At 34.9% G+C, this 13,548-nt stretch overlaps 1 protein-coding gene across 1 annotated transcript in view; it reads right to left on the bottom strand.

Annotated features, from left to right (window-relative positions):
- DCDC1 (doublecortin domain containing 1) overlaps positions 1 to 13,548 on the bottom strand; it is a 145,046-nt gene that overhangs the window by 21,454 nt on the left and 110,044 nt on the right. Inside the window, 2 exon segments of the mRNA XM_058662276.1 lie at positions 2,927 to 3,100; positions 12,279 to 12,368. Of these exon segments, the coding sequence (XP_058518259.1) occupies positions 2,927 to 3,100; positions 12,279 to 12,368 (264 nt within the window).

Below are 13,548 nucleotides of genomic sequence, written 5' to 3'. Positions count from 1 at the left end.
GGGAGAGGGAAATCTGGAGACAGAACAAAAGTAACAAATCATCTCACTTTGTTGGATGTGAGATTTTCAGCGCTAAAATCAGGAAATTACTGGTAATCCACCAAGATGCTGGATTTGTCACTTTAAATTTGGTTAGTCACATGCAGCTGGTAGCTACCATATTGTATAGAACGGCAAGTCTAAAGAGATACAATGTAGTTTGTTTGTGTTTATACTTTTCATCTTTGCTTTGATAATATGGAAAGAATTTTGAAGCATAGTAAGTGGATAATAAACAAGAATTCAACTTTGAAAGTTAAATATTTGTTTAAAAATCCCTCTGCTAATGTATATAAATGATAGAGATTATTCAGAAATAAGTGGTGACAACCATGAAGACTCCCAGACCTTCACCACAAACTATTAATACGAGCAACAAGGACTATATCCCAACTGCCAAGGAGGCCACAGGGAATTGGATGCCCTCGGAGGCCGAGTACTCTGAGGTCACCTACCCCCAACCGGAGCTTCCGCAGGGGATGGAAGAAGTCCAAACACTACCGTGCAGAAACCAACGTCATCGGAAAGACAACCAGAAGCCCTGAGCAGTCCGCAGAAACAGAAGAACAATAAACCTCCTTCGGGACCAGGGAGGAGAGCTTTCTCTGGTCCGAGCCTGGCTCCACCTCTGGACCCCCACTCTCCCTCGCTATGACCATCGGGATCGCTCTGAAAACCCCTCATAGCAAACAAACAATCATACAAACTAAAAAAACCTAAAATAAATAGACAAACGACAAAAAGTAGAGCTTGGAATCTGACAGGAAAGAGCTGGCGTGGATTGGCTCATGCCTCGCTGGGTGGGACACAAAGATTAGTCACTCCTCACCATGGTGTTGAGGATTTTCCTGCACAACCCCGCCCCCCAAAAATGTTCTGCACCTTAATTGTCTACAAATGTCTTGTTAGAGTTACAAGCCAGTCTAGATTATCCTAAAATCTGCCAAGATCAGCAAAATTATACTTCAACACAACAAATGGCTACATACTAAAATGAAATTGACACGAGACAGCTGAATAGTACCTTATAGCCATTTTAAGGTATATAGCAGCTGGTCCTGTATATAAACTAAAATTGAAATGTCAATGAGCTAATCAGAGGTTGTGGTTAAGAACTTGCTTTTTTTTTTTTTTTTTTTAACATACTGGTTACTCAAAACCATGTCAATTCCATAATGTTGCAAATTGCTGTTGATGTTATATTGGGACTCTTAATTGACTGGGATGATATTCTACCAGCTCTAACTTCGGACCAGAAATGGTCTCCCCAAGAAACTGTTCAACCCATCTGGACAATAAGTAGCTGGACTCTATGCTTGGTATACGTTTGCAAGGAAAGAATCTTGATTGAATTTGAACTGTAATAATGCATCAAGGTGGAGGAATCCACCAGGGGGGAGGGGCGTTGGGAGGGGTGGGGGGATTCCCAGAGCCTATGAAACTGTCACATAATGCAAAATAATTAATAATAATAATAAAAAAGAAATAAGTGGTGAACTCATAACAGGAAACAAACATTTTCCCATAGGTCATACCATAGTTCATGTAATAGCTGCTCATGTAAAAAAGTGGAGGAAAATAACATTCAAGTAACTGCAGTCTTTCACCTGGTTTCTCTCTTAAAGAATAGTAAACACTTTTAGAATGGTAGAATGGATTGTAATCAACTAAAAAAAACTTTGGGAAATAAACAATGCTACTACACTATGGAAACCTTTGACCTTGATGTATTGCATTGCATTTCTTAAACCCTTAGCTGACTGGCACAGATTATAAGAAATATGAGAAATCAGGTATCATGTTAAGCATGGAGTTACATTGCCTCAAAAGCTAAATGTTTCCATGGTAATGTTCTCATCCAAAATGTACACATGAGAATGTAGTTAAAATAAACAGGTTATAGAGTGAAATATAATGTTACTTTCATAATAACACTGAATATTATGAAAAAGGAAATGTAGAGATAAAGATTGATTATACTTAGCTTTGAATTTATCACAGCACTATAACTATAATCAACAGCAAATTAAGAATTATAATAACAGTATTTCCTTTAAAGGAAAGGGAACCATACTTGGGTTAAATTAAATTTCATTATTAATAATCTACTGAAATGTGGGATATGAAATTATAGAATGACATTAACTTGGCAGACTTAACCTGCCAACTCTATTATGGGAGACTAAAGTATGGAGATTCCGTAAGCTCGCAGTACCCATTCTGTAGCTCAAGTCTGAGCAAGGGTTAGAGTTAGGGTTAGGGTTAGGGTTTCCTAAACTTGCAGTACCCATTCTGTAGCCCAAGTCTGAGCTATTACTTTTCGAAAGATGCAGTATCAGAGTAGTCTAGGACATTTAGCCAGCTTGTCTTTACAAATAACCCTTTCACCTTTTCTCGCAGGATATTCTTAAGTATTGATTTTACCAAGTGAACTCCAGACATGTGTCACACTTATCTAATACAGTTCCTCTCCCTTGGAAATGTAGTTTGAACATCAATCAGTCACCTGGCCTTTCACCTCCAAAACCTATCGCCACAGTCTGTCAATTATTAAAGCTTGCCTATTTTTCCAAATAAGTTATTTTTAGAAATGGAAATGCACAGTGAGAATGTACATAAATGTTCATATGATTAAATTTCTTCATTAAAATTACATTTCTGGGTTGAAAATAAAATTTATAAATTCACATGAATGTCTCTAAAGTATTTCTTTTAAAACCTATTTGCTGAATAGTAATATTTCCACTTGTAAGCAAAGCTCTACCTTGCAGAACACAACATAAAAAGAAATTCAAGCTGGGTGGTAGGTATTGTTACAGGATTTTCAAATGGAGCAATGCCTTTTGTCCCTGGCTGAAGCCAATGAGAGTTGCAGAATGACACCCACCTTGAGTTTCAGGTCTCCTGGGACGAGCAGTGTGTTTGCTGGAAGGCTTTTAATGTGTTGGCAGACATAAGAGGAGAATTGCTCCTGCTCAGCCTGTAATTGGGGGCCACGATTCAAGAGATGACCTCTGTTGCTTTTGATAGCTGCCTGCAATTCATCAATCAGCTCGCTCACCTGAAGGGGTTAAATTACCAGAGTTGTTAGCAAGAAGTAATTGTCGATGTCACACCTATTAGATTTTTTTGAGTACCTAGCTTGATGGAGGGGAAGAAACTACTTCAATACAAGAATTTCAGTACAGATCTACCTTTATGTAAGGAGACTATAAGAGATACACATTCCTTTATCAACAAAATTTCATTTCTGGGAAAATGTCTAACCTCTTGACTTCAGTACTATAGACTTGGTAGCTATTTACAAGTGCTGAATGATAAATAACTGTGGGTGTGAAAAAGAAGCACATTTTACACATTTGCATGCTAAAGAACTTTTAAAATGGTAAACAGAATGAAACCTTAAATACTTTAAATAACCCAATACAGGAGTAGAAAATATTACTATACCTCACTTTGTTATACATTTATAGCATTCCTATAGAATAATTTACCTGAAAAACTCGATACATACATTTAAATCATCAACATTTTCTGATTTTTTTAAGATTTATTTATTTTTATTGAAAAAGCAGATATAAAGAGAGGAGGAGAGACAAAGAGGAAGATATTCCATCTGATGGTTCACTCCCCAAGTGACCACAATGGCCAGAGCTGCGCCGATCCGAAGCCAGGAGCCAGGAGTCTTCCGGGTCTCCCATGTGGGTGCAGGGTCTCAAGGATTTGGGCCATCCTCGACTGCTGTCCCAGGCCACATGCAGGGAGCTGGATGGGAAGTGGGGCTGCCAGGATTAGAACCAGTGACCATATGGGATCCTGGCACGTGCAAGGTGAGGACTTTAGCCACTGTGCTATCACACCGGGCCCAACATTTTCTGATCTTTAAAATGAATGCATTTCATTCCAACATATTTTTCAAATGTTTTCAAATTTCATACAGTATTCCAAAATGGTCATACTTCAAGGACAATATTGCATTGTACACAATATTGCATTGTACACAATATTTCAGATATATATCAATGTCAAAATAAATAATATAATTTTCCAGAAACAACAAGGTGTCAGAAATATATAAACCCTTGATTTTCAATGTCTAGATTTCTGGTCAATATACCTGTATTAAAGATAGGAATATGAATTCTACTTATAAATTATTAATAAGGCATACTGAAGACTCAGAAAAATATGTCAATGCTTCAATTTATACGGCTTATAAATTAAAATCATAACCATTCTTTCACTCTTTAATGTTTTATATACACTTGTATTCCATCTGTAGATTATATTCTAACACAAACACTAGTTCAAATGTTAGGATAACCAAGGCAACCAAAAGCAGAAATCTATTTTGTCCATGATTCTACAAATGATGAAAGCATACCCATGTAGAATGAAGACTCTACCTAGACCATGGACTTTGAAATCTAGAGTAAATCCTGGCGATCCTGCTTACTGAGAGACTTTGAACAGGTGATGAAATCTTAATCCATCAATCAAGGATAAACGTGACCTTACAACATTGAGAATTAAATGAGGTTAAAGAATAGACAGTAAGGTGCAATGTAAAGTACCTACTAATGCACAGGTTTATTATTCTAATGCTTTCTTTTTAAAACTAGGCATTTTCTGCATTTCAGGTTTTAAGTGTTCTTCCTTGTTCTGCCTTTCCTATTTCACAGGAGTTAGACAGACATTATAAACTATTTGCTTCACACAGTCTCCAGCTTATTCAGTATCTGCAGATAGTGGCAACCCATGTGCTGACTTTATAGCTTTTTCTGCCTCACCTGAAAATATGGTAATTGCTCCAGTATCTACTTCAACAGTGATGCTGAATCTATGATTTCTGTGATTTCTACATAGAATTCAGGCATTTTTTACATACAAGTCAAGTAAGTGACTGAAGGCAAGTTTATGCTATTATTTAAGAGAATTTGAAAAATTCTTTTTTTGACTCAACCTACAATAACTAGACATACATTTTTTTAAATTATGTATTAGTTAATTGTTTGAAAGGCAGAGTTTTAGAGAAACAGGGAGCGGCACACACAGAGAGATCTTTTATCTACTGCTTCCAGGGACTGTGAGCTTCACCCAGGTCTCCCACATGAGTGCCAAGGTCCAAGTACTTGGGGCATCTTCTGCTGCATTCCCAGGCGCACTGTCAGTGAGCTGGCTCAGAAGTGGAGCAGGCAGGACATAAATCAGCACCTAAATGAAATATCAGCAGCACAGATGGTGAACTAACCTTCCACATCACAATAGCAGCACATGCACACACCTACACAAACACGATTAAAAATTCCAATTACTTTGCTCAAAAATGTTGTAAGCATTATGTGCATGAAGCAAAGTAATAAAAATGATACATAGTTTCCTCTTTTAAATGTTTCTTATTTATCCCTTAGAAATTAATCATCTGCACTATTTAAACAATTCCTTTTGATAAAAAGGATTTACAAATTTTTCCCATAAAGGTCAGATGGTGAATATTTTCCACATTGTGCATCATAAGACTTTTGTTCAAACTATTTAACTCTGTGTGAGTACTTGGAAAGCAGCCACAGACAGCATGTCAACAAATGTGCAAGGCTATGTTCAGATAAAACTTTATTTACAAAAATAAGCAATGCACTGGAGTTTTTGCCACAGGACTACAATTTGCCAGCCCCTCATATGCCTTAACCTCCCTTCTCTTTTATATAAGTAACATTCTGGTCCATTCTGCCAACTCCTCACATCCTTTCCAAAATTTGATTGCTAAAGCAGCCTGAATAGTATCTACGTCCACAATCTCCCCTGTGATCTGTTTTGCCACTTATACTAAATTATTTGCTTTAAATTGTGTATTAACTATCCAGTTGCTCCTTTAGATTCTTCAGCTTGATATTCAAAGACTTAAGACCTTTTGTAACCCAATCCTTGTCTGGATTTATATCTCATGCTCTCAATTAGATCTCTCCCCTCTAAAAAGTTGACCTTCTCACTGTTCATATTTCCCCACCACACACACATACCCATTGTAGGATTTAGTAATACGTTAGATAATATTTAACCTCACTATGATATCACAAGTGAGGAAATTTGGGCCCAGAAAGTTGAATGTTCAGGCTACTCACTATCCACAGAGAAATTAAAAGTAAATGTTCTTTGATGCCAATTTACTCATCTAAGTTCATTTATCATTAAGTTCGCTTGTCAGGCTTTCTAGCATTTACTACCTGACTCTGGAAATAGTAGGTTTAAAGATGGCTATGTTCTGTTCTTAGCTTGGTTCATGTACTGATGCCATGTTCCTGCAATACTTTTCTCAAATGCTCCCCGTCCACTTACACAGCTCCTTTGAATCTTAGAAATAAACCCTTATTAGGCTGGACTGAGATGTTGAAGGGAGGATATAAAGCAGGAAGGGGCATAGCAGAAATCAACGAGAGACTTGGCAGATGGGCTTCCACCCAGACACATCTAAATTCCCTGTGTGAACTGCTTTGGACAATCAAATGTGAATACAAGTCATGTATGGCACTTCACAGCAGAAGTTTTAAGAGCCATTATTCAGTTTTGTCATCACTCTTTCCCCCCTACTACCAAAACAGTAATGTCCCGTGTGCTGGACTGAGAAATCCCGAGGACAGTCACAGATAACCTATGGCCAACAAAAATAAGAGCAAGAAATCATGTTTTAAATTGGTGAAATGTGGTGTTTATTGATATATACAGTACAGTCTAATAAAAGCTGTTTAACATATTTATTTATTTCCATTACATCTGTCCAATCTGTGTAACTTACCTGGTGGGATACTAACAAGTAACCCTGAACTGTCATTTGAAATGAAAGTCTATGGAAATTTCTATAATCCATTCATAAGAAACCCCCTTATGGCCTAATATTGCAATTTGGACAATATTCTGGAAATTGTGGAAACAGAAGGTTAAACAGGTTTAGGTAAGTCAGGAGCGATCCTAAGGAAGAGAGAAAAGAAGAAAATATGTTTTAAAAAAAGGAAGAATAATCAAAAACAAGAAAAAACAAAGGAAGAAATTTAGAGGAAAAGGTGATTTTACGAAATTAGCAAGAAAGAATGAGAAGAAAAGAAAACACCAAAAGGAAGACAACATTATTTAAAAGGCTCAGCATCTGGTGAAAGATTCCTCTCCTAATCTTAACTCTTGGTTATCAGCTGGATACCAAAGTTAAAGACCAAATAAGCCATGCTGGCATGCTCTTCCACTTATCTTGTAAAATTAAAATTCAAGAATCAAAGACCCTAAATAGAGTGACTCCAGTTCTGGAAAGCACTGGTTCTTTTTGAACAAATTTTCAACATCACATGATTCAGAATGATGAAATGATATGTAGTCTTCAACATTTACTATTTAGGTATCACACAATGTATTTAGCTAGCCATAAATACTGCTTCCTTCATGTACTTCACCTTGTCCTATAGCAAATGACCAAAAACCGTTGGGGAGGATTTTAGACTTGGTTTGAGAGTATTTTCATACCTGACTGATTTCACTGTCACAGTACATAGTCTTTCACTGGTAGAGGATTTCATGTGACATCAGAAATCAACCAACCGTACAATTTATGATGTCATTTGTTTTGCAAAAGGCTATTGGTTAAAGCCTTGAAAGTTTTGACAACTTTTCCAAAATTCTTCACTAATAATTTCTATCAATTTTGCTACTTTCATTCATCGCAAGAGTATTCATTAATTTACGTGAGTTATCTGTGTTTTTTTAAAAAAAAAAAAAAACTTACAAGTATCCAATCAGATATCCAAAGATGAACACATCTTGGGGGAGAAAATAAATCAAGAATCCTGCCACTGAAATTTTGATAATATTTCCATTCAATGTTATGCAAACTTGGTTATTTTACATATTCATAAGGTCTTTATCCTCAAAGTGTTGTGTTTTGTTCTCAGTTATTAAGATAACTTGACACTCTTAAAGACAACCTTATACATGAAATAACTCATATGCTGACATTGATAGGTAACATAATACTTTAGAATTAACTTACATGATATTATATTTTTATTCCAGATCACAGATGTTGCTAAAAGGTGAAAAGTGATTTTTAAAATTCTTCATCATGAATCTTTTTTTTTTCTGCAAATCCTTTTTTTTCCTCTACAAAGGCAATTTGAATAGGGGGTAAAAGAAGACAAAACTTGACCTTTTGTGATCCCGGCATTAATGGGTCTGTTCATAATTCAATCTATGTGTGTGTGGGAGCATCCATGTGGAAACATAGAGGCTGGAGAGACATAAAGCCTTTTCCTTTAAACATTATCTGACCCTATCAGTCCCATTCACAAAAGAGGGCTTACGTATGCATATGTTGAAAAAATGCACTATCTCATTGTGCAGCAGAAAGCCTACACATTCTACTCTTCATTCTCCATGGAAATGCAGCACGGAAGTGACACTTGTACAGAATTTGGGAAAGTGACAAATGAGAAGGTAAAAAAAAAAAATAGAATACTCTGCTGAGAAAACAATTCCACTTCTGAAAGAATACAAATATGTACATGTTTATGAACACACACATAGGTTCTCACATACAATGAAAAGAAGTTTGGTCAGGTTTGATTGATGTATGGATTCATTCTTTGGATTGAAACATATTTTCATGTTGATTTCTATGCAACACAGGATATTAATCTGTTTGTAATCTTCATTGCATGTTGAAATTGTGCATTTCTGACCTATACACTCTAACTAGTATACAATGCTTGTTATTACTGACTCTTGGTGGAGCTCCTGGTTTTTTAGTGATGAGTTCAGCTGTCATCCTGTGTTCTGTGTGGCTTTGAATCCACTCATTTTATTAAGAACTCCAGAGCACTTTGCACATAACTGTCACTTGAAATCAGCACAAAGGATGCCAGCAATATCATTTTCCTGCTAACAAATATCATCTTAGCATATAATACCCAAAATGCTCTCAGGTCAGTGTTTCAACTTAAGACCAAGAATTTTTCTAATTAAGAACATCTTAAAGATGAACCAGAAAGGAGATGAAAGGATCAAAATGCATATTTCAAACTTAAAATCTCTTCTATGTTTTAGTGACAAGAATGTGGTGCTTTCAACCTAAGAGGCTAACCCAACTTTGACTTTGTGAAAGAAGACAAGAAAAGACATGGAAGCTATGAGCAAGCTTTGGATGTGGAAGATGAGCTACAATGTAGCTACCAGACAACCTAAATGTGCATAGCATGTCTTAATTCTAATACCTCAACTACCACCACATTTTAATAGTTTTCTGTATCCTAAACCCTTTCCAAGTTAGAAATCACATTGGGAGTAGATCTAATTGCTTTCAACCAGAGGCCCTTTAAGTGTTACCTTTGGGCCTAGAACAATTTAACATTCTTAGTGTTGAAGGCTAAGACATGTGAAATGTTTTCATAATTCATTTAGAAATAGGGCTATGTTGATGCCAATGAGAATAATGTGGAGTGAACTTTTTCAATTGCTGGTTCGCTGTGTCTCACAGGCCTCTAACTTACAAGAACATATTTAATTCAGGGTCTCAGCTACTACGCCCTGAGATTTATCACCATAATGGCTCCAACGGTTAAGGACATACTAAGGCTCATCCTTCCTGGGAGTGACAGGACTATTCTGCTGGCCAATTTTGTCACACCTTCTTTTTCTCTCTTCTCATTTGGAGTTTGGCCTATAAATTGGAAGAGCCCTCATCTTTATCTAACACTACTATTTTATCTCATAGCAATTCTTTTAATAAAATCCTGACACATTTGATCCTATCTTGGTATCTACTTCTCAGAGAACCTGAAATTAAACTCTTTTAAACTGACAATACCCCATCAGTAGGCAGCTGACTAGGTTGTTGGTACCTAGGCCAAACTCCAAATGAGAAGAGAGAAAAAGAAGGGTGAGCTAAGCTGAAACAGCTATGAGTGTGTGTAAAAGCCATGCAATACAGAATGAACTGTTGCAGGTGTCATCAAATGCTGTCCTCCATCTCCAGTGCCTAACATACTTGGACAGCAATGAGTGGTTCCCTTCCCTTCCTGTACCCCAACAGACCGGGAGAATAAAAAAAACTGAAATATTTGTCCCTTGACTCTTCCCACCCTAATCAAATGGGCATCCCTTCCAACTAAGTAAACAATATTTAAAATAAAATTTTAAAAAATTTTAAAACAACCTCACAATAGTAAATTAGATACCGATTTCCAAAAAGTTGAATGTCCTGTGACACATATTTCAAAGTGGTCTTATTATATTCTCATTAGTCCCAGTTTTCATATGGAAAGTTACATGAAATACAAGAGTTTAAGATAAAACTATAGGCAGAATAGGCACTTAATACCATATTTTCTAATATTTAATTTGTGTTTGGAGATATATCTAGTCATGCAACATTTGGGGAAAAAAATGTATTTTTCTTTTCCATCAGGATTTCACATCTTTGTATGTGGATTAAGATTGAAATTTAGTATCACTGACTTTTTTCTAACCAAAACATTAGATTTTAAACATCTAAATTAATACAATAACTTTCCAAGTAAGCACATAGAATTTTACTCAAAATGCATAAAATATATTTTGAGGTTATTACACACAGTTAAACATACATGAATACATGTTTCCTGTATGGTTTAAATGTCTTTTGAAACAAAAGGAAATTCCTGCTCTACTTGATAAAGCAAATAGAGTGACCAAGTAAGGTACAATTTAGCAGGGAAATTAAAGTATAATGTGCTAAAGAAAAAAAAAAGCTAAAAATTACAATAATAAAGAAGGCATGTCAAATAATCATAACTATTGTATGAACTTTTTAAAAAAAATAAATTTCATCTCCAGTAAGTTAGTATTAAGAATGATGTATTTGAAATTTGAATTATGCAAAATATATCAAATGCAAATAACTACAACGTGTAAAAAAGAAAAAATAGTCTATCAAACTTTTGGATCATTTCTTCTTTAAACTCCATTAATAATTGGTGTTGTTACAGACAAAATTTTCATTGTACCAATTTAGCAACAGATACTTGCAAGGATTACAAAAGATATGATAGATTCATCCTAGTTTAGGTGAATGTAACAAAACTCTAAAAACTCTTTGGTAATATGTTTTTTTTAGAGATGTAGAAGACATTTTAAAAATTTGCAACTAACAATCTCATATTTTTGCTAATTGGATTAATCAATCAGACTATTATAATGACTACATAATTAAAACTTACTACATTTTTTAGAAATTATTCAACCTTAATTTTTGCTTTGAAATATTTTTTTCCTGGGATTTCTCAACAATGTCTGTGACACAGTCTTTTAGTACTGGACTTACCTATCCTAACTACTTATGGAGTCTCTAATTATAAAGCTGTAATGCATTCTTACAAAAGAAGAGGCAAACCATGATACACAAATGTTAAAACTCTAAAGCTTAGATAAATTTCTTTGTCAAAATGTCAAAAGAGTACTATGAGATGTTAATTTTCTAAAAATTTCAAAGTATTTTAGTACGTGAGTTGCTAGTAGACTTTATTTACTGGCAGTCATGCATGGAAATTAACAGATTTCTGCTCTTTTCTCAAAAACATGAAATGCTTTTGCCTTCTAGGAAACACTATGAAATTATTTCCATTTTCTTCCAACACCAATTTTGTGTTATTATTTCATTTATGGAATATGCTGTCAATTTCACAGCTCGTGTGTGGGGAAGAAGAAACTTTAACAGTTCTTCATTACAATATTGCCTACAGAACCTTATGATTAACTCACAGGCTTGACACTGGTAAGCTAGTCTTCCCTTGATAAAAGATGATTTTGCTAGCATTTCTAAAGTTCAAAACAATAATACTTTCTTAGAAAATCAGATAACAAATATGATTTAATCCTTATTATTAAATTTTTAGAATTTTCTATTTATCCTGTGTAGTCATGCTTAGAATTTCCATTTTCAAATGTTCTATAATTTACTAATTATAAAATTTTAAAAATTACAAGAAACTATTCAGAAAACTTTTTCACAAAAATATAATTTGATTCATTCTTTCAAGTATAAAATAACTTCCCAAGTTGTTGATAAAGAAAGGAATTTCCATTTTGGATCAGCTTATTTCTATAGTAAGCATTATCGGTGAACAACAGTTGACCTGCTTAAATCCCAAAGTAAAATTCATTTTAATATAAAAGCCAGTGTTCATCTTAGTTTTATAATACATTTTGCAAATTAAAATCATTACTTCTCTCACCTCATGGTTTTCTTTTTCTGACATTAAGAGAATGATTTTTTGTGTAATTTTCTCTTTCTGTTCATTCATGGCCAGATTCAACTAGAAAAAACTAAGTAACATGAAAGCATGCACCTAATCACAAAAGTTATTCATAGTAATGTAACATAATCATAAAGGTGATTTAGTATTTATTAATGTTACCAATACTTACATTATAATGAATTGCATTTATATTTAATATATTGAAGATTCTCTTTTATATCTTTTTGACTTTTTAATTTAAACAATACCATTAAATACTGCACATGTATAGAGAACTAAGAGATGTTTCATTATATATGCACACATATATATGTGTACGCAATACAGTAAGATTCACTGCTTGTTTGACATTAATAGGGAAATAGTACAAGAGCCTGATGGGAAATTCTCTAAATTGAAATATTTAACAATTCTCAAACGGATTCACATACTGTAACTCCTTTTTGAGGAATAAAATAAAGGTGAATAAGGAAATCTTAGATTTTTGGAAGTCTTATTTGTTAATATTGCTGTCTTAACTTGGTGTTTTCAATTGTATATCTAACAAATCTGGCTTGAGTTTACATGAATTTTTAGTTTATATCCACATGAAGGACTGAACTTGGGACTTCAACAATTACAGCCCCTTCTATCTAACCGTGCCTACAGAAGAATAGTATCAAATCTGTGAACACTTTAAGATACGTGACACAATTCAATCCATCAGAGACGCAGTTTGAGAGGAGAGATGCAGGCGTCTTCAGGTGATTTAAATGATTACCCTAGACAAGGAATGATGTATTTATCAGCAAAGAACCAGATAATAAATACAATAAGCTTTGTATACATAATCTCTTCAGGTGATTTCTCAGCTCTGTCACTGTACTATGAAATGGATAACATGTAACTAAATTACTGCGATTATTCTGCAATGAAACTTTTTTTTAAAGTGTGAGCCTATATTTAGTCAGTTGCAGTGTTTTGCCATTGCCTACTCTAGACCGAGAATCAGTAAAAATAAGAGTGCTTAAAAATCATCATGTAAAGCAGCATTGTGGTATAGCAGGTTAAGCCACAGCCTATAAGTGCTGGGTGCTCCACTTTCCATCCACTAATGCACTGGGAAAAGTAGCAGAAGATGGCCTAAGTGTTTGGATTCCTGTCACCAGCATGGGAAACCTGAATGAAGCTTCTGGTTTCTGGCTTCAGCCTGGGGAGACCTTGGATGTTGTGACCATTTGAAGAGTGAATCAGCAGA

The sequence above is a fragment of the Ochotona princeps genome, chromosome 4 (genome assembly GCF_030435755.1).
Source record: "Ochotona princeps isolate mOchPri1 chromosome 4, mOchPri1.hap1, whole genome shotgun sequence".
In the NCBI taxonomy this organism is placed as follows: Eukaryota; Metazoa; Chordata; class Mammalia; order Lagomorpha; family Ochotonidae; genus Ochotona; species Ochotona princeps.
Note: the sequence above shows the minus strand (reverse complement) of the source record. Positions and strands in the feature narration are given on the sequence as shown.